Source organism: Gobius niger, assembly GCF_951799975.1.
Source record: "Gobius niger genome assembly, chromosome: 6".
NCBI lineage: Eukaryota > Metazoa > Chordata > Actinopteri > Gobiiformes > Gobiidae > Gobius > Gobius niger.
The window spans coordinates 40,286,448-40,308,034 of NC_136857.1; the positions used below are offsets into that span (position 1 = coordinate 40,286,448).

Here is a 21,587-nt window from a genome sequence, read left to right on the forward strand (position 1 = left end):
AGGAGGGAGGGGCATCTGACTCAGAGGAAAACACGCTAAAGAGACACACTTGGTATAAAAACAGTTTTATTTCTTTCCACAAAATAAAAACTTTTCAAAACAACAAACTTCTGTCTCTGGGTTTTTCAGTCAGTTTGGACGTTCGGGCCTCGCGCTCGTCTGGTACCGTTTACGCTTTAGCAGCAGATTCTTCACACACAATGATCAGTGAAATAAATACTAGTTAGTGTTTAGAAGCACTCGCCCCCCCCCCAGGACCGCAGGGGGGGCAGAGATGTGCCTTAACAGTAGAGGCTGAAATGTGGAGACCAATTGTTTTGTTATAAATGAAAGAAAAGGATCCAGTGTGTGGACTGAGCACCTGCATGGTCTGAGCACCTGTATGGTGTGTGGTGCAGCAGGCCAGACCCGTTCATTTCAGTCTGTACACCTGATCAGCTGCATGTTTCAGTCTGAGCAGCTGCAGGGGCGGAGTCACAGCTGCAGGGGCGGAGTCACAGCTGCAGGGGCGGAGTCACAGCTGCAGGGCGGGGTCACAGCTGCTCCACGGCGGCCGGCTCCTCCTTGGGCGGCGGCTCCAGGTGAATGGGAGTCACAGACGCCGGTTTCCTCCAACTGCAGGAAAACAGACTTTCAGGTCACAGAGAAAAGTACGAGCAGAAGCACACGTGTCGCAGCAGCATGTAGTATGTAGTATAGTATGTAGTATGTGAAGGTCAAGGTTTATTTATATAGCACATTTAAAAACAGAGTACTGCCCCAAAGTGCTTTCCATATTCAGTATGTGGTATGTAGTATGTAGTATGTGGTAGTAGCTGCAGTCTGACCTGTACGGCGAGATGGGCGTGGCCACCACCAGGATGTGGTTGTTCTTCCTGAACAGTCTCCAGAGGCCGCGGTGGTTTCCCCGAACGTCCAGGTCCCACACGTGAAGACACTGGACAACACAAGGACCAGTCACTACAGGGCGAGCATGTGTAGAGCTGTAACTACAGGGTCAGCACGTGTACAGTTCAGGCTAACATGACTAGACCAGAACCAGGACCAGACCAGGACCAGGACCAGGACCAGGACCAGGACCAGAGCAGGAGCTGAGAGGGCGTTACTTTGGCGAGCTGAGTCCAGGTGGCGCTGTCGCTCTCCGTCTCCATCTGGATAAACATCACGTAGGTTTTTCCCTCAGAGTCCGGGACGAACGAGTCGTCACAGGGGTCTTTCCGGTGGTCGAGCACCTCGGCCTCCCTAAAACATGTACAACAGCAGCATCAGAGGAACGTACTGGAGCTCCGCCTCCCTAAAACATGTACAACAGCAACATCAGAGGAACGTACTGGAGCTCCGCCTCCCATAAAACAAAATGGACTTTTTCCAGCTTTCCATCCTGTTATTCTGTCCCTCCCTCATTAAAAACATGGCTGAAGTGTTGCCTTGGCACATTCACGTATTTCTGAGTAATCTGTAAAAACTCTGATGGCGGCCATTTTAGGGATAGGTTTGCCTGAGTCCTCCTAGGAACGCCCCCACCTCCTGGAGACGCCTCCGAGCTTTGGTCACCAGCCGAGTAACCAACCACTGCTCCTCAGCAGAACCCCCTCCCCACTGATGCCACAGACAGCGTGTGGAGGGGGCATGTCTAAAGGCTCAGAGGTTCTTAAAGAGACAGAGGCCTATTTCAAGACATTCACTACAGCCATTTTGAGAGAGACATTTTATACAAGGCAGTTATTCTAATTTACTGCATTTACAGACCGACAGAAGGTTTGTCATCATTGTAGTGAGATATAGACTGACAAAAGCAGAACACCCCCTCTTTAAAGCAGAACACCCCCTCTTTAAAGCAGAACACCCCCTCTTTAAAGCAGAACACCCCCTCTTTAAAGCAGAACACCCCCTCTTTAAAGCAGAACACCCCCTCTTTAACTCCTCATTAAAAACTTTAAGGCCTCACGGAAACTTCACAAAGGTTTCAATTCTTCAACTTCAGCGGAAACGACAAACTGACACGTCCCTGTTACCAAATATATATAACATTTATATAGTTTTACTGTCAAGTATAAGTAAAAAGTCAATACAAAAACACAAATTATATTTTAGAAAATAACTGTTTACTAATTAAGGGTCATTTGGCAAATTTATAAACTTTTAAAACTTTTTAAGACCTCGCGGATTCTGTGTGTGTATAAGTGTCTGACATATACATGTGTAGAGAGACAGACAGACAGACAGACAGACAGACAGACAGACAGACAGACAGACAGACAGACAGACAGACAGACAGACAATATATATAGAGCAGGCGTCTCAGACATGCGGCCCGAGGGCCAAATGCGGCCCGAGAGTTTTTTTTTTGCGGCTCGCGAGATAATAACTTATTTGTATTACATGCGGCCCGAAGGTAAATTGCATTAAACGCATTAGAACTACATTTCCCATGAGGCACCATCAGTTCTCTGTCGGTCACACAAAGGCCTGAGGTCAGTGACTCCACATTATTTCCATGAGGTGAATCTCACTGAGCTGATCTCAGACACACCAGAGTCTGGAAAAGTGTCCAAGTCGACACATTCATTGATGTATTTATTATCTGACGGGTCATTGAAAATGAAAACAGTACAACAAGTTTGAAGCTGATGCTTTTTGCTGGTGCTCATGATCAGCTCCAGTCCCTGGTTGGGCTTTTCTACATTAAATTAAAATGTTGTATTTTGCATTTCTTTAAATGGCTCACAGACAGAAACTGGACCTGCCTCCTGAAAGATCACTGATGCCCTGAACCAAAATGGGATTAATTACATAAAAACTAATAGTCTAAGTCTGTAATTTCAAATTTAGAAGCTCAGCAAATGTTTGGCTGATTGAAAAACTCCAGAAGCTTAAACATGTGCAGATAGGTAATGTACAGTCTATTTAAGTTATATTATAGCAAACAATAAAAAGTTGCTAAATCATAATTGAGTTAATATAAAAGGCTTCGTCTGTTGCGGCCCCCGACCAAATGAGTTTGAGACCCCTGATATAGAGTATATTCATACATGACACTCACTTGAGCAGTCGCTGCAGCTCGGCCTCGTACTTGTCCTTCTGCAGCAGCTCCACGTCCTTCAGCTCCACGTGAGGAACCGTGTTGAACTTGTGCTTCTTAAAGTACACCTCCTGCAGGACAAGAGCGGAGCTGCAGCGGGACAGTAATGCACGGGGGAACCCGGTCCGGACGAGGACTTACGTGGAAGTATCCGTTCATGTTGAGGCCGATGATCCCGAAGTGATACGAGCGCGAGACGTCCGGGATCACGCACTCGCGGCCTTTCCTCTGCTCCGGCATGCGCATCCACATGTCCCAGTCCCACAGCTGCGAGGAGACCACATCTGCATCAACATCTGCACCAACATCTGTATCATCTGTATCAACATCTGTGACATCTGCACCAACATACTGCACCCTAACATCCTCATCTAACACTCTGCATCATCATCTACACCTCATCATCCGCATCCACATGTCCCAGTCCCACAGCTGCGAGGAGAGCACATCTGCATCAACATCTGCACCAACATCTGTGTCATCTGTATCAACATCTGTGACATCTGCACCAACATACTGCGCCCTAACATCCTCATCTAACACTCTGCATCATCATCTACACCTCATCATCCACATCCACATGTCCCAGTCCCACAGCTGTGAGGAGACCACATCTGCATTAACATCTGGGACATCTCCATCATCTGCTCCTCCCTGTACCTCCTCCTCCCTGTACCTCCCCCCTGTACCTTCTCGGGGGTGGGCCACTTGGCCTCCAGCTCGTCCTTGTAGAGGCTCCTCTTCAGGACCCAGCCCAGTCCAGGCATCGACTCCACCCTGTAGAGCAGCGCGGGGTCCTCGGCCGTGTGCTCGTAGCCCTGAGGAGAAGGGGAACATCAGGGGAACATCAGGGGAACATCAGGGGAACATCAGGGGAACATTAGGGGAACATCAGGAGAACATCAGGATAATATCAGGGGAGTGTGAGGAGACAGTGAGGAGACAGTGAGGGCCGTGTGCTCGTAACACTGAGGAGAGCGTCAGGAGAACATCATATTTTCCAAAGGCTTCGTCTGGAGAACATCTTGAGGAACATTTGTTGAGTGTTTAAAGTTATTATAGTTTAAAGTTATATTGTTTCATTTGATTTAGCTTCATCTCTGATTCCAAATGCTGTTGAACTCCCAGACTCCGGTCCGGGCTCCTCGGCCGCTCCGGTCCGGGCTCCTCGGCCGCTCCGGTCCGGACCCCTCGGCCGCTCCGGTCCGGACTCCTCCGCCGCTCCGGTCCGGACTCCTCGGCCGCTCCGGTCCGGGCTCCTCGGCCGCTCCGGTCCAGACTCCCCGGCCGCTCCGGTCCGGACCCCTCGGCCGCTCCGGTCCGGACTCCTCCGCCGCTCCGGTCCGGACTCCTCGGCCGCTCCGGTCCGGACTCCTCCGCCGCTCCGGTCCGGACTCCTCGGCCGCTCCGGTCCGGACCCCTCGGCCGCTCCGGTCCGGACTCCTCCGCCGCTCCGGTCCGGACTCCTCGGCCGCTCCGGTCCGGACTCCTCGGCCGCTCCGGTCCAGACTCCTCAGCCGCTCCGGTCCGGGCTCCTCGGCCGCTCCGGTCCGGACTCCCCGGCCGCTCCGGTCCGGACTCCTCCGCCGCTCCGGTCCGGACTCCTCCTGACATAATCCTCATACCCCGCAGTCTCCTCTCTCTGGTTACAGTGACATTCGAGTTCCCGCTCCGTCTTTTGTCTGGGTCTAAAATAAGACCCGGACTGAAGCCTCGGGCCTGAACCTGACCCGGGTCAGAGTGCGGCCCGGGGGCTGGGTCGGGTCAGGACGAGCTGTTTACTGTAAATACGTCTGACTTTCCTTTGTCTCGTGGAATCTCCCTCACAAACGTTTGGAACATTTGGACAGACCTCCTCATATCCAGTTTGATTTAGTTATTTTTACTTAATAATTCAAATGTGTGCAGGATTAAAATTTCTTTAAAAAAAAAAAAGTTTTTAGTTTGTTTTTGTTCCTTTTCTGTTTGTATTCACACATATACAAGTTATGTAAAAGTGATTTGTATAAAACTGTTGGAAAATGACAATAAAAAAAAACGGGAAAAAAGGGATGTGCGTGAGGTGCAGACAGGTGGTGTATAGGTGTTGTAGGTGATATATATGTGGTGTAGGTGGTGTAGGTTGGTGTATAGGTGGTGTATAGGTGGTGTAGGTGGTGTATGCAGAGGGTGGGCAGCACCTGGTCGTTCCAGGCGGAGATGCAGTACAGACTGTCGTCCTCGTCCAGCAGGTGGATGGTCTGACTCAGGAAACTGGAACCACAGCAGCATCACTTTAACAGGTTTACTCAGACGCAAGTCCCATAGTTTATTTCTTACTATTTGCAAACATTTCATCAAACAGAGGAAAGAGAATTGAACAAAACAGGAAACGTTGAAGCTAAAAATGTATTACACTTCAGCCAAAACTTCAACTTAATCTGTTTTAGACCAATGGATCCCCCTGGGGTCCTGAAGAGAAACTACAGGGCTAAAGCTAGTCCTGGAGAGGCACTACGGGGCTAAAGCTAATCCTGGAGAGGCACTACGGGGCTAAAGCTAGTCCTGAAGAGGCACTACGGGGCTAAAGCTAATCCTGGAGAGGCACTACGGGGCTAAAGCTAGTCCTGAAGAGGCACTACGGGGCTAAAGCTAGTCCTGGAGAGGAACTACGGGGTTAGAGCTAGTCCTGAAGAGGCACTACGGGGCTAAAGCTAGTCCTGGAGAGGCACTACGGGGCTAAAGCTAGTCCTGAAGAGGCACTACGGGGCTAAAGCTAGTCCTGAAGAGGCACTACGGGGCTAAAGCTAGTCCTGAAGAGGCACTACGGGGCTAAAGCTAGTCCTGGAGAGGCACTACGGGGTTAGAGCTAGTCCTGAAGAGGCACTACGGGGCTAAAGCTAGTCCTGGAGAGGCACTACGGGGCTAAAGCTAGTCCTGAAGAGGCACTACGGGGTTAAAGCTAGTCCTGAAGAGGCACTACGGGGTTAAAGCTAGTCCTGAAGAGGTACTACGGGGCTAAAGCTAGTCCTGAAGAGGCACTACGGGGCTAAAGCTAGTCCTGAAGAGGCACTACGGGGCTAAAGCTAGTCCTGAAGAGGCACTACGGGGCTAAAGCTAGTCCTGAAGAGGCACTACGGGGTTAAAGCTAGTCCTGAAGAGGAACTACGGGGTTAAAGCTAATCCTGAAGAGGAACTACAGGGCTAAAGCTAGTCCTGAAGAGGCACTACAGGGCTAAAGCTAGTCCTGAAGAGGCACTACAGGGCTAAAGCTAGTCCTGAAGAGGCACTACGGGGCTAAAGCTAGTCCTGAAGAGGCACTACGGGGTTAAAGCTAGTCCTGAAGAGGCACTACGGGGTTAAAGCTAATCCTGAAGAGGAACTACAGGGCTAAAGCTAGTCCTGAAGAGGAACTACGGGGCTAAAGCTAGTCCTGGAGAGGCACTACGGGGCTAAAGCTAGTCCTGGAGAGGCACTACGGGGTTAGAGCTAGTCCTGAAGAGGCACTACGGGGCTAAAGCTAGTCCTGAAGAGGCACTACGGGGCTAAAGCTAGTCCTGGAGAGGCACTACGGGGCTAAAGCTAGTCCTGAAGAGGCACTACGGGGTTAGAGCTAGTCCTGAAGAGGCACTACGGGGTTAGAGCTAGTCCTGAAGAGGCACTACGGGGTTAGAGCTAGTCCTGAAGAGGCACTACGGGGTTAGAGCTAGTCCTGAAGAGGCACTACGGGGCTAAAGCTAGTCCTGGAGAGGCACTACAGGGGCTAAAGCTAGTCCTGAAGAGGCACTACGGGGCTAAAGCTAGTCCTGCAGAGGCACTACGGGGCTAAAGCTAGTCCTGGAGAGGCACTACGGGGCTAAAGCTAGTCCTGAAGAGGCACTACGGGGCTAAAGCTAGTCCTGAAGAGGCACTACGGGGCTAAAGCTAGTCCTGCAGAGGCACTACGGGGCTAAAGCTAGTCCTGGAAAGGCACTACGGGGCTAAAGCTAGTCCTGAAGAGGCACTACGGGGCTAAAGCTAGTCCTGAAGAGGCACTACGGGGCTAAAGCTAGTCCTGGAGAGGCACTACGGGGCTAAAGCTAGTCCTGAAGAGGCACTACGGGGCTAAAGCTAGTCCTGCAGAGGCACTACGGGGCTAAAGCTAGTCCTGGAGAGGCACTACGGGGCTAAAGCTAGTCCTGGAGAGGCACTACGGGGCTAAAGCTAGTCCTGAAGAGGCACTACGGGGTTAGAGCTAGTCCTGAAGAGGCACTACGGGGCTAAAGCTAGTCCTGCAGAGGCACTACGGGGCTAAAGCTAGTCCTGGAGAGGCACTACGGGGCTAAAGCTAGTCCTGGAGAGGCACTACGGGGCTAAAGCTAGTCCTGGAGAGGCACTACGGGGCTAAAGCTAGTCCTGGAAAGGCACTACGGGGCTAAAGCTAGTCCTGAAGAGGCACTACGGGGCTAAAGCTAGTCCTGGAGAGGCACTACGGGGCTAAAGCTAGTCCTGGAGAGGCACTACGGGGCTAAAGCTAGTCCTGGAAAGGCACTACGGGGCTAAAGCTAGTCCTGAAGAGGCACTACGGGGCTAAAGCTAGTCCTGAAGAGGCACTACGGGGCTAAAGCTAGTCCTGGAGAGGAACTACAGGGCTAAAGCTAGACCGGCTGTGGTCAATGTACTTGGGGCCGTGAAGTCCTGGACTTTGGGAAAGGCTGTTTTAGATCATTATGGTCACTTTGATGAACAATAAATGTGAAAAAGTTATTGCTCTTTAATGACCCGCGATAAACCCGTCCAACCGTTACTGTCGTCTCCCTGATCAGGGCTTAGGGTTAGAGACGGAAAATGTGATGTAAAACTAGAAGGACTTGGCTTTCAAATGAGGATCGGCTCTGACTGTCATACCAAAAAAAAAGCATTTATTGACTGCGGCTCTCGCTACACGAGCTCGAGGCTCGTGAAGAACATAAATCAGCGTCTATGGTATCCCTGATCTTACACAGGGCCGGTCTTGACCCAAAAGTCCAGTCCTGGCTGCAAGCTTTGAGATTTGGTTATTGTATAATTGGAGAAAGTGTCCTAAACCTAAACCGAACCCAGGGCTCTGCAACCAAAACAAAGTCTCAAAGAGCCACAAACAACAAAGCATTTTAAACTGTATGATGAAGAAATGAAATAAAAGAATGATGTTAGAGCCATAGTTTTGAGTCAGTGAAGTCAGACTGAGCTCATTTCCATTCACTGCAAACAAACCAGACACACGAGCAGCTAACGGTGAGTGAAGGGCACCCCCTGCTGGATAACGGCGAGAACTGCACCTGGATCATAGCTCTGAGTGACGGGGGAGTTTTTACCTGAAGAAGTCTATGGAGACGTCCAGATCCTCCTCCAGGACGATGGCGAAGTTAGCCTCCTGCTCAAACAGAAGCTCAAATCACTCCGAGATCACTCCCAGATCACTCTAACATGACACTAGTGAGAGTAAAGCAGTAAAGTTACCGGGTGCAGGTTGAAGCTGGCCGTCAGAGAGGCTTTGTAATGCTGCAGAAACACATCAGAAACGTGGCTTTAATGTGAGAAATGTGAGAATGTGAAACTGAACATCTTTCTGACTCTGGTCCAGATTGATTTACAACAAAGCCAAATGGAGTCTTTATCGCTGCTGTGATCGTACCTGAGACACCCGAGCGTTCTTGATGCTGATCGGTGTGTGCTGGACGCCCTTCAGTCCGAACAGCTCCACCACGTCCATGGGCTCCTGAGGGACAACAGCGTCAGAGGAGTGTGAGCCCCCACCCCCTACGGCCCAAAGCAGCGTCAGAGGAGTGCGAGCCCCCACCCTGTCAGAGGAGTGTGAGCCCCCACCCTGTCAGAGGAGTGTGAGCCCCCACCCCGACTACTTGCGCCGGTATGATTAATCCCAACGCTCCCATTCATTCTCAATGAGAAATGAGGATGCAGTACACCTTTTGGCCACCAGCGTCAAATTGGGGGCGCTGTTTCACTCCTTTGTGGTGTCTTGGTGTTTAACCTCTTAACTCCCGCCTGAACCGAGAGGATCTTTTTCCTCACGTCATCAGATTTTTTTCCATCATTTTTTTGTTGGGCATTCAACTCATTTTTGTTTTAACTTTTTTGGCATTTTTTGTATTTTTTTTGTCAAATATTTAGCAGATTTTTGTAATTTTGTTATCACATTTTTGTATTTTTTTTGTCAGATTTTTTGTCACATTTTTTGTCATTTTTTTGGGTCTGTTTTTGTGTCATTTTTTGTCATTTTTTATCACTTTTTATCACATTTTTGTCACTTTTTTGTCACATTTTTATCACTTTTTTGTCACATTTTTGGGTCTGTTTTTTTGTCATTTTTTATCACTTTTTGGGTCTGTTTTTTTGTCATTTTTTGTCATTTTTTATCACTTTTTGTCACTTTTTATCACATTTTTGTCACTTTTTTGTCACATTTTTGTCACATTTTTGTCACATTTTTGTCACTTTTTTGTCACATTTTTGTCACTTTTTTGGGTCGTTTTTTTGTCTTTTTTTGTCACATTTATAGTCATTTTTCGGGTCGTTTTTTTGTCATTTTTTGTCATATTTTTGTCACATTTTTTGTCATATTTTTGTCACATTTTTTGTCATTTTTTGTCAATTTTTTGTCATTTTTTGTCACTTTTTTTGTCAATGTTTTCTCACTTTTTTGTCACATTTCCATCATTGTTTTCGTCTCAGTTTTGTTGCTATTTTCTCACCATTTTTCCAGAAGCTTTTGGACTGGGGTCAAGCTAAACTGGAGAAAATGTGCTCGGTTCAGGCGTGAGTTAAGGGGTTAAAGAACTGGTACTGAAAAGAACATGTAACGGTGTCCAGTACCTCGTAGTATCCGTCGATGAAGACCGTGATCATGTGAGGGTTGACGCCGTGCGCCGAGAGCAGAGACCTCAGCATCCTGAAACAGCACAGACACATTTCAGTCTCAGGGATCTGGTTTTGCTTGAGAATATAGTGTTTAGTGAAAAGGGGCGTGGCTTCAGCTCACCTGTACAGGTAGTTGGGCCGGTTCCCCGCGATCACAGCCACCGGGACGTCTCCCACTTTATTGTTCTGCAGCTGGAGGAACAGACAGGGTTAATGTATGGGATGCCCTTCCTCCCGCGCCCGTGACCAGCTCGTACCAGCTCAGGGGAGAACTCGATGGGGGCGGGGTCTTTGCAGCTGCAGATGGAGCCGTATCCTTCCACTTTGGAGCAGAAGATCTTCCTGCGGCGGTTCATGTCCGTGTCGGCCCAGTGGCACTCGGCCTCTGCGGGAGGGAGAGGAACATGTGACTCTGGAACATCTGCAACATCAGGCCTGAGGGAGGAGCCGCGCTGACCTTCTGACGGAGACAGCTGGACCTCGGTCTTCAGCAGGACCGGGTCTCCCCACGTGGACAGAGCCGGGGACTTGGAGTGCTTCTCTCCGAACACTCGACCTGGAAGAGATCACGATAGGGCTGCTCGATTATTGAAAAAATATTTTGTCATAATTGAAATCACGATCATTCAAACGATTATTTGTTGCCTTTAAAAAAATCCATCAAAAAAGTGACAAAAATCCAGCAGAAAAATTACAAAAATCCAGCAAAAAAGTGACAAAAATCCAGCAGAAAAATTACAAAAATCCATCAAAAAAGTGACAAAAATCCAGCAGAAAAAAGACAAAAATCCATCAAAAAAAAGACAAAAATCCATCAAAAAAGTGACAAAAATCCATAAAAAAAGACAAAAATCCAGCAAAAAAGTGACAAAAATCCATAAAAAAAAAAGACAAAAATCCATAAAAAAAAAGACAAAAATCCATCAAAAAAGTGACAAAAATCCAGCACAAAAAAGACAAAAATCCATTAAAAAAAAGACAAAAATCCATCAAAAAAAAGACAAAAATCCATCAAAAAAGTGACAAAAATCCATCAAAAAAGTGACAAAAATCCATCAAAATAGTGACATAAATCCAGAAAAAAAAGACAAAAATCCAGCAAAAAAGTGACAAAAATCCAGCAGAAAAATTACAAAAATCCATCAAAAAAGTGACAAAAATCCATAAAAAAGGACGAAAATCCAGCAGAAAAAAGACAAAAATCCAGCAAAAAAAAGACAAAAATCCAGCAAAAAAGTGACAAAAATCCATCAAAAAAGTGACAAAAATCCAGCAAAAAAGTGACAAAAATCCAGCAAAAAAAGACAAAAATCCAGCAAAAAAGTGACAAAAATCCAGCAAAAAAGTGACAAAAATCCATCAAAAAAGTGACAAAAATCCAGCAAAAAAGTGACAAAAATCAATGAAAAAAAAGACAAAAATCCATAAAAAAGAGACAAAAATCCAAAAATTAGAAAAAATAAATAAAAATAAAATGTGAAAAAAAATAAAAATTGGAAAAAAAAATTATAATCGATTTTTTGCGATTATGCTAATTTTGTAATCGTTTACTGTTGTAATCGAAATCGTAATCGAATTTCGATTAATTGCACAGCCCTAGATCACAACATCAGGACCTCCCTTCTGCAGCTCCAGGGTCCACATGTCCCTCTGGTATAACACTCCACAGTACCACCTGGTCAGTCTACAGTAGTCTACATCAGAGTGGGGGTGGTCGTACCTCCCTTCTGCAGCTCCAGGGTCCACATGTCCCCCTGGTATAACACTCCACAGTACCACCTGGTCAGTCTACAGTATGTCAGAGCGGGGGTGGTCGTACCTCCCTTCTGCAGCACCAGGGTCCACATGTCCCTCCAGCTCAGCCCCAGAGACGCCTCGGAGCCCAGGGACTTGAGCAGAGCGCGGGCGGCGTCCTTCAGGTGGAACGTCCCCTCGTCCTTGATGGTGAAGAGGAGCACGCGCCCCCTGGTGACCATGTTGAGGAACAGGATCATGGCCTCGTCCTCGTGAGGAGAGTACGTGTCAAAGATCCTCTTCGCCATCACATGACCCTGGAACACGAGAGTCTGTAAGAGGCTGGACTCAGGTAGGTCTGAAGGAGAGTCTCAGACCAGGAGTTTCTGATATAGTTTAGAAGGTTAAAGGTTTGTACCGAGGCCTGGAGGAGTTTCTGATATAGTTTAGAAGATTAAAGGTTTGTACCGAAGCCTGGAGGAGTTTCTGATATAGTTTAGAAGGTTAAAGGTTTGTACCGAGGCCTGGAGGAGTTTCTGATATAGTTTAGAAGATTAAAGGTTTGTACCGAAGCCTGGAGGAGTTTCTGATATAGTTTAGAACAGGGGTCACCAACCTTATTTCAGCTGAGCTACTTTAAGAGCATTAAGTTGTTCGAGGGCTACCAGTTAAAAACAAATCCTAAAGACTTAAACGTACACTGTTCACTTAGGGGATATTGAGCCCATATTATATTAAAATAGCTTTATTTTAAACTCATACTGAGTCACGAGAATCGAAATAACTGTAATTTTAAGAATTAGATTCAAGAAAATGAAGTGTTTTACACTTTAGAAAAAGTCCCAAGGGCTACTGGACATGCCCCAAAGGGCCCCTGGGTGCCCGCGGGCACCACGTTGGTGACCCCTGGTTTAGAAGATTAAAGGTTTGTACCGAGGCCTGGTTGAGCACGATGACATGGATCCCTCTGCCCTGCTCCCTCATGTCGTCCTCCAGGACCTGCAACAACACAACACTGTCACACACTGTCACTGTCACACAAACCCCACACACTGTGGTCCCCCCAGACTCACCGTGGTCCCGTCCACCGCCACGTAGACTTTGGAGCGACTGGAATAAACCTCGATGTCCAGGACCTTCCTCCCATGGACCGGCCTGCGAGGCGTCTGAGGGTCCACACCGTCGTCTGGACCGGGCACATTCCAGGACTTTAACACCATAACAACTCACCAAGGGATTCAGCATTTATACAGGTCTGGGACTGGTCTGGGGCAGGTCTGGGGCAGGTCTGGGGCAGGTCTAGGGCAGGTCTGGGACTGGTCTGGGGCAGGTCTAGGGCAGGTCTGGGACTGGTCTGGGGCAGGTCTAGGGCAGGTCTGGGGCAGGTCTGGGGCAGGTCTAGGGCAGGTCTAGGGCAGGTCTAGGGCAGGTCTAGGGCAGGTCTAGGGCAGGTCTGGGGCAGGTCTGGGGCAGGTCTGGGGCAGGTCTAGGGCAGGTCTAGGGCAGGTCTAGGGCAGGTCTAGGGCAGGTCTGGGGCAGGTCTGGGGCAGGTCTAGGGCAGGTCTAGGGCAGGTCTAGGGCAGGTCTAAAGCAGGTCTGGGGCAGGTCTAGGGCAGGTCTAGGGCAGGTCTAGGGCAGGTCTAGGGCAGGTCTGGGACTGGTCTGGGGCAGGTCTGGGGCAGGTCTAGGGCAGGTCTGGGGCAGGTCTGGGGCAGGTCTAGGGCAGGTCTAGGGCAGGTCTAGGGCAGGTCTAGGGCAGGTCTAGGGCAGGTCTGGGACTGGTCTGGGGCAGGTCTAGGGCAGGTCTAGGGCAGGTCTAGGGCAGGTCTAGGGCAGGTCTAGGGCAGGTCTGGGGCAGGTCTAGGGCAGGTCTGGGGCAGGTCTGGGGCAGGTCTAGGGCAGGTCTGGGGCAGGTCTAGGGCAGGTCTAGGGCAGGTCTGGGGCAGGTCTGGGACTGGTCTGGGGCAGGTCTGGGGCAGGTCTAGGGCAGGTCTGGGGCAGGTCTAAGGCAGGTCTGGGGCAGGTCTAAGGCAGGTCTGGGGCAGGTCTAGGGCAGGTCTAGGGCAGGTCTAAGGCAGGTCTGGGGCAGGTCTAGGGCAGGTCTGGGGCAGGTCTGGGGCAGGTCTAGGGCAGGTCTGGGGCAGGTCTAGGGCAGGTCTGGGGCAGGTCTGGGGCAGGTCTGGGGCAGGTCCGGGACTCGTCTAGGACAGGTCTGGGGCAGGTCTAGGGCAGGTCTGGGGCAGGTCTAGGGCAGGTCTGGGGCAGGTCTGGGGCAGGTCTGGGGCAGGTCTGGGGCAGGTCTGGGACTCGTCTAGGACAGGTCTGGGGCAGGTCTAGGGCAGGTCTGGGGCAGGTCTTACCGTACTCTGGAGCCATGTCCTCGATAGCTGCTCGTCTCGTGTCTAAGATCAGTTTGATGTTGACGATGACGGTCACAACGAGGAAGAGCACGGCCGCCGCCTGAAGACACGAAGCACAGATCTTCAGCAGGTCCAGACTGAAACACAGACCTTCAGCAGGTCCAGACTGAAGCACAGACCTTCAGCAGGTCCAGACTGAAGCACAGACCTTCAGCAGGTCCAGACTGAAGCACAGACCTTCAGCAGGTCCAGACTGAAGCACAGACCTTCAGCAGGTCCAGACTGAAACACAAACCTTCAGCAGGTCCAGACTGAAACACAGACCTTCAGCAGGTCCAGACTGAAACACAGACCTTCAGCAGGTCCAGACTGAAGCACAGACCTTCAGCAGGTCCAGACTGAAGCACAGACCTTCAGCAGGTCCAGACTGAAGCACAGACCTTCAGCAGAGGCTGTAGTAGTAGTAGTAGCAGTAGTAGAAGTAGCGGTAGCAGTAGTAGTAGTAGTAGAAGTAGCAGTAGTAGAAGTAGCAGTAGTAGAAGTAGCAGTAGCAGTAGTAGTAGTAGTAGTAGTAGCAGCAGTAGTAGTAGTAGTAGTAGTAGAAGTAGCAGTAGCAGTAGTAGTAGTAGTAGTAGTAGCAGCAGTAGTAGTAGTAGCAGTAGTAGAAGTAGCAGTAGTAGAAGTAGTAGTAGTAGAAGTAGCAGCAGTAGTAGTAGTAGCAGTAGTAGAAGTAGCAGTAGTAGCAGTAGCAGTAGTAGAAGTAGCAGTAGTAGCAGTAGCAGTAGTAGAAGTAGCAGTAGTAGCAGTAGCAGTAGTAGAAGTAGTAGTAGTAGAAGTAGCAGTAGTAGAAGTAGCAGTAGTAGCAGTAACAGTAGTAGAAGTAGCAGTAGTAGAAGTAGCAGTAGTAGCAGTAGCAGTAGTAGAAGTAGCAGTAGTAGAAGTAGCAGTAGTAGCAGTAGCAGTAGTAGAAGTAGCAGTAGCAGTAGTAGAAGTAGCAGTAGTAGAAGTAGCAGTAGTAGAAGTAGCAGTAGTAGAAGTAGCAGTAGTAGCAGTAGCAGTAGTAGAAGTAGCAGTAGTAGAAGTAGCAGTAGTAGAAGTAGCAGTAGTAGCAGTAGCAGTAGTAGAAGTAGCAGTAGTAGCAGTAGCAGTAGTAGAAGTAGCAGTAGTAGCAGTAGCAGTAGTAGAAGTAGTAGTAGTAGTAGAAGCAGTAGCAGTAGCAGTAGTAGTAGAAGTAGCAGTAGTAGAAGTAGCAGTAGTAGCAGTAGCAGTAGTAGAAGTAGCAGTAGGAGCAGCAGTAGTAGTAGAAGTAGCAGTAGTAGAAGTAGCAGTAGTAGCAGTAGCAGTAGTAGAAGTAGCAGTAGTAGCAGTAGCAGTAGTAGAAGTAGCAGTAGGAGCAGCAGTAGTAGTAGAAGTAGCAGTAGTAGAAGTAGCAGTAGTAGCAGTAGCAGTAGTAGAAGTAGCAGTAGTAGCAGTAGCAGTAGTAGAAGTAGCAGTAGGAGCAGCAGTAGTAGTAGCAGTAGCAGTAGTAGAAGTAGCAGCAGTAGTAGAAGTAGCAGTAGTAGCAGTAGCAGTAGTAGAAGTAGCAGTAGTAGCAGTAGCAGTAGTAGAAGTAGCAGTAGTAGCAGTAGCAGTAGTAGAAGTAGCAGTAGGAGCAGCAGTAGTAGTAGTAGCAGAAGTAGCAGTAGTAGCAGTAGTAGAAGTAGCAGTAGTAGCAGTAGCAGTAGTAGAAGTAGCAGTAGGAGCAGCAGTAGTAGTAGAAGTAGCAGTAGTAGAAGTAGCAGTAGTAGCAGTAGCAGTAGTAGAAGTAGCAGCAGTAGTAGAAGTAGCAGTAGTAGCAGTAGCAGTAGTAGAAGTAGCAGTAGTAGCAGTAGCAGTAGTAGAAGTAGCAGTAGTAGCAGTAGCAGTAGTAGAAGTAGCAGTAGGAGCAGCAGTAGTAGTAGTAGCAGAAGTAGCAGTAGTAGCAGTAGTAGAAGTAGCAGTAGTAGCAGTAGCAGTAGTAGAAGTAGCAGTAGTAGCAGTAGCAGTAGTAGAAGTAGTAGTAGTAGTAGTAGCAGTAGCAGTAGCAGTAGTAGTAGTAGTAGTAGTAGTAGTAGCAGTAGCAGTAGCAGTAGTAGCAGTAGTAGCAGTAGTAGCAGTAGTAGCAGTAGTAGTAGTAGCAGTAGTAGTAGTAGCAGTAGCAGTAGTAGCAGTAGTAGCAGTAGCAGTAGTAGCAGTAGTAGCAGTAACAGTAGTAGTAGTAGTAGTAGCAGTAGCTGCAGTACCTGACATGTCCTCCTGAGGGCGCGCCGGCTGCTCAGCTTGTATTTGAAGCTCAGGTAGAGGCTGCGCTGTGTTTTGGGGACGAAAGGCTTCGCTCGCGGGTTGGGCGTCCACGTCTCCATGGTGACGCTATGACATCACTGCGTTGCCGTGACGTCAGGCCGACCTCACAGGCGGAGGTCGTCCTCGTCCTGGAGAGACAGTCACTCGTCACAATCTGAACCAACACCCGGCTTTAACGCTCGACATCATACACTGTGCATAACAAAATAAATATATATTAAAGAGGGGGTATTCTACTTTTTCCAGTCCCATAGCACCAGTCTATATCACACTACAATGATGACAAACCTTAAGTTGGTCTGTAAATGCAGTAAATTAGAATAACTGCCTTGTATAAAATGTCTCTCTCAAAATGGCTGTAGTGAATGTCTTGAAATAGGCCTCTGTCTCTTTAAGAACCTCTGAGCCTTTAGACACGCCCCCTCCACACGCTGTCTGTGGCATCAGTGGGGAGGGGGTTCTGCTGAGGAGCAGTGGTTGGTCACTCGGCTGGTGACCAAAGCTCGGAGGCGTCTCCAGGAGGTGGGGGCGTTCCTAGGAGGACTCAGGCAAACCTATCCCTAAAATGGCCGCCATCAGAGTTTTTACAGATTACTCAGAAATACGTGAATCTTCACTTTACTGCGCGGATGCCAAACTACTCCTGGTATTATTACGCCTTACAATATAGTTCCCCCTTTTATCCGCTTAGAAAATCCACATTGTTTAATTGTGTGTAATTATACTTTGTAGTGGAACACTTCACGTAACCATATTTAAATAGGGAAAACGTGGAAGAGCTTGGTAGCTTCTATCTTGACCTGTTTTGGAGCTATAGAGGAGAGAGGGAGAGGCTAAATGCTAACGCCGTCTGCGCTGTGTTTACGTGACTGAAGATCAGACAGGTCCTAAAGAACTCGTCACAGCTCAGGTAAGAACATATCTCAGTATGGAAAAACGGTGGCCTGTTCCTTTAAGACAAAATGCATGGTCATATAAATAAAAACAATAAAAATCTCCATTCTCCTGGGACACGTCCCCTGGCCCGGTCACAGGACAGTCATGTCTCAGGAGCCGCTCACAGGTTTTACATTTATGAGGAATTGTTCAACGATGAAAATATATGTCATGAAATAAATACTTTTTTATTCATCGGGTCAGATTCTGCAGCGTGTGGCATTAAGTTATTCCATGATTCTGATCTTTGGAGCCTGAAGTGCAAAAGTGTTCATGATGTTTCACCATGAGGTGGAAGGAACTCCTGTGGTCATGTTGGTCATGTTTCATCTGTGGTCATGTTTTCCTGTTTCTCACTGAGACACATCAGGTTATTCATCAGGTGACTCTGTCCGGGCTCAGGTTTCTTCCTTACAACAAGTGTTTAATGTCACATAAATAAACATGACAAATCTCACATTCAATAGTGAATATTCAGAGGAAACTCTGGCTGTCCAGGTGTCCAGGTGAGGAGTGAGTATTAGTATTAGTATTATTATTTATTATTATTATTATTTATTAGAGTTTATTCTCCTGCAGGGGCCTCGTGTGAGTGTCCAGGTGAGGAGTGAGTATCATTATTGTCCAGCTGAAGCTCAGAGCCTCAGGTCCCTCAGGTCAGAGAAACGTAAAAGTCACTAAGTTTGAGCCAGATTAGCCCCAAACAAACCCCCACACATCACATTCCTCCGCTGTACCCCCCCGTTAGACACTGAATACCGGTCTAAAGGCAGGTTTAAACCCCCCCGGGGGCGGAGACACTCACCGGCTCCGGCTGAGACATGACCCGCGGGAAACTCTGAGGAAAAACGGCCAAAAACTGGAGCTTTTTCCGAACCGCGGCTAATGCTAATGCTAAAGCTAACGCACAGCTGCGGGCGCGCACTGAACACGTCACTGATCCGCGACACTCACTGGGACGCGAGGCAACAGCGCCCCCAGCTGGAACAGAGAGGGTGAATCATACTAACCTCTTAACACCCGCCGTCCAGTTCGGCTTTACCCAAATCTAAAGCTCCTGGAAAAAGCGTAAAAATAGCGACGAAAATGAGCCGAAAACAAAGGATGAGAAAAAAAAAAAAATCATAAAAGCGACAGAACCATGAAAAAAGTAACAGAAAAATAATAATTAAAAAACGTGACAGAAAAGCATTAGAAGTGACAAAGAAAAGTCTAAACAGTGTAAAAATAATAATAATAATAATAATCAGACCAGTCTGTGAGTTTAGCAGACGAGTCGTGTGTGACTCAGTTTAAAACATTAATTCCTGTACAGTTTGAGCTGATTTTTTCACAGTATTCACAATCCCGTGTTCATGGGTTTTGTGAGCTGGAAGTGCAAATTTTGTCCAAATAAACAACTCAATACTTGAAATCAGGGGCGGACTGGCCATATGTCCATTCTGGAAGAGCACAGAGGGGCCACTGGCTCTAGGACCACCAGTCCCGCCTCAACCGAGCTTTACCCAAATCTAAAAGCTCAAAAGAAAAGCATCAAAATAGCGCGGATGAAAAGTCAACAAAAACGTGAGAAAAACACGAACAAAAAATGACAGAAAAAATAATTTAAAAAACAACAAAAATATGACAAAAATGTGGCGATGTGAAGAAAAGTTTCCGTCGCTTTTATAGGTCTTAGCTTTCAAATGAGCCGTTACATTGTTGATCTCCAGTCGAGAAGCTTTTAGATTTTGGTAAAGCCCAGTATAAAAAAACATGAATCTAAAAGGAATTCCGTGGAGTCTGGTGCACCACAAGGTTCAGTTTTGGGACCATTATTATTTATTATTATATTAATGATTTTGCTTCCGTTTCTACGACCGCCTTTCCCGCTCTTTTTGCTGATGATGCCGATCAAAAAAATAATAATAAAAAGCAGAACTGGGGAAAATGCACTCGTTAATGTTTAGGCGGGGGTCAGAGGTTAAAATATGTATTTGTGGAAGTGTCACAATTACGCTAATTTGGGCCAGGCTGGTCAGAGTCCAGGGCTGTGTTTCAGTCCCAGTCCGGCCCTGCTTGAAATGGTTTAAGTTGTGGGCCCTGAATCTATAATCTATGGGAATAAACGTTTTGAATGGAACTATGGTTTAAGTAAACTTTTCCATGATATTGTAATTGTTGGGAAAGGATCTGAATATACTACATGTTGTACAAACATGACCTTGCAAACAGGCAGTAACAGGTTATTTAGTGCTCATGAGTCTGACGTTTATGTGGCGGGAGGTGGGAAAGGGTCAGACTGTCCAGGGTTCTACAGAAAGTAAAGTAAAGCATCAGTAAAGATCAGCTGAGACTGAGCTACAGTGAAGTCACACTGAGCCCTGTTTGTGCAGCGATGTCCCTCTTTAAACATAAAGTAATTAGAGACACACCTTAAATAATCATTAACTCTTTTTGACGTGTAGTTTATGATGGATGTTTTATTAGTGGATGATTAACCTGAAGCTTTGCCTCGTCATAAAGAGCGACAGGAAAGATCAGTTTGAATCAGAGTCAAAGTGCGTCTACAGGAGCGTCAGATGCAGCCGTGCAGAGTCTCTGAGCTGCTGTGTCTCCGAGTCTGAGTCTCTGAGTCTCCGAGTCTGAGTCTCACTGTTTCGTGTTCGTCCAGTCTCAGGTAAATAAACTCAGCGCTCACATGATGAGGTTTATCTCTGTGTTTAACGGCTCTGATTCTCCCCCAGGACAAGACTCTGAGGAAATGGCAGAAGCAAGAGCAAAGCCTCCAGGGGGCAGCACTGAGCCTCCAGGGGGCAGCACTGAGCCTCCAGGGGGCAGCACTGAGCCACAGCTCTGTGGGACAAAGTGAGTTTGTTTCTTATTTAACCTCCTTCAAAGACTAACGTTACTAAACTCATTACTTTATGTTTCATGTTCAACTGTTGAAAAGAATCCGAGTTTGTGACACAGGCAGTAAAATCATCCCACTTCTGATAAACAGTTAGTCAATCATTGATAAATCTGCAATAAAACTCATGATAAGGTGTTGCCGCGGTAACCCATTGTAACAACAGCTCTGGCGGCCATGTTGTGATGGTCATTAAACTGACGAGACTCTTCTTATAGTAGTGATTTCTCTGAATGGCCTTTGATCACCTAACGCTAAGACTAAACAGATGAACGGGAGTGTGACGGGTCAAAGTGACAAAACATCATTCACATATGAACATGGTAAAACTGAGCCATAAAATGCCAGATGTGAAAATTCTGGGTGAAAAGACAAAAAAGTGACGAAAACTCCAAAGACTCATTTTCTCAGATGATTTAATCACATGTGGGATTTTATGGAACTCAGTTTTACCACGTTCTGTTTTTCACACCTTCCATTTTCATCAAGTCCAGTTTTACTGCTGTGATTTTGATCACATTCATATTTTCATTAAGTGTTGTTTCATTGTTGTCACTCTGACCCTCGTACAGGAGAGACACAGGTCAATCCAAACATACCTGTGAAAAAGTGTCCGGTCAGGAGCTCCTCCAGGATCAAATCTATAAACTCTTGTTTTAAAATGGTAAAGATTAAGAAAAGGTTTTTACTAATTGTATTAAGATCCTGTGATGTGTCTGAATCAGAGCTCAGTGATTTTGAGTTCATATTCATGTTCATGTTTCAGTAAAACACTGAGTCACACGAGTTATGTGACTCACAGAGATTCAGTTAAAGATCATAAACCCATCAGTAATACTGGCTCCTCGTTATAAAGAAAATAAAGACATGAATCTGACTGTTCTGTTGGACCTGAAGGAGCTGTGACTGAAATCCCACAGAGGGTTTTCCTCAGGGTCACAGAGCCCAGGTGGTGCTGAAGCTTCACCTTTGCCCTTTAAGATAAACAAGTATTATTGATCTGATTTGAGTTTGTCCACAGATAAAAACTGGACTGAACAGAGAGTGGATCATTCACAGATCTGTAATAAACTCATGATAAGGCGTTGCCGCGGTAACCCACTGGAACAACAGCTCAGGCGGCCATGTTGTGATCATCTCACGACGTCACATCACATCTTAGCTGCTAAATGTTATAAAAATGTGTACATGACAAAAATATTACGCTTTAAATGATTATTTCAATGAATAATGAACAAAATAAAGTTAATCTGCAGCTCTTGTCGGCTCTTTTTATGTAAAAGAATCTGATAATAGCATCACGAGTATTAGGCCAGTCCCAGTCAGAAGATGGCCGCCACATTTGTCACGAGTTCAGAGTTTAAATATAGCCGCAAGCGGCGAT

At 47.2% G+C, this 21,587-nt stretch overlaps 2 protein-coding genes across 2 annotated transcripts in view; one reads left to right on the plus strand and one right to left on the minus strand.

Annotated features, from left to right (window-relative positions):
- The window catches only part of LOC306964897 (NACHT, LRR and PYD domains-containing protein 14-like), a 318,924-nt gene that overhangs the window by 282,899 nt on the left and 14,438 nt on the right, over positions 1-21,587 (plus strand). The window lies entirely within an intron of this gene.
- On the minus strand, positions 404-18,275 carry pomgnt1 (protein O-linked mannose N-acetylglucosaminyltransferase 1 (beta 1,2-)). The gene is made up of 20 exons (XM_079558435.1): positions 18,119-18,275; positions 16,317-16,505; positions 14,056-14,155; positions 12,769-12,881; positions 12,629-12,694; positions 11,781-12,012; positions 10,419-10,517; positions 10,219-10,346; positions 10,083-10,153; positions 9,917-9,992; positions 8,718-8,801; positions 8,543-8,584; positions 8,398-8,456; positions 5,263-5,335; positions 3,772-3,900; positions 3,224-3,349; positions 3,044-3,153; positions 1,107-1,242; positions 828-937; positions 404-615 (listed from the first exon to the last, which is right to left on the minus strand). The coding sequence occupies exons 2-20, from the start codon at positions 16,434-16,436 to the stop codon at positions 534-536; spliced, it is 1,956 nt and encodes a 651-aa protein (XP_079414561.1). The 5' UTR covers positions 16,437-16,505; positions 18,119-18,275; the 3' UTR covers positions 404-533.

Bases quoted from the DNA above. Each gene is read 5' to 3' on its own strand.
- pomgnt1 (XM_079558435.1), bottom strand. From the start codon at position 16,436: ATGGAGACGTGGACGCCCAACCCGCGAGCGAAGCCTTTCGTCCCCAAA. The intron at 12,013-12,628 runs GTACAAACCTTT...CTCGTGTTCCAG, and splicing joins TCGTGCTCAACCAGGCCTCG to GGTCATGTGATGGCGAAGAG. The intron at 8,457-8,542 runs GTAACTTTACTG...CTGTTTGAGCAG, and splicing joins CCAGCTTCAACCTGCACCCG to GAGGCTAACTTCGCCATCGT.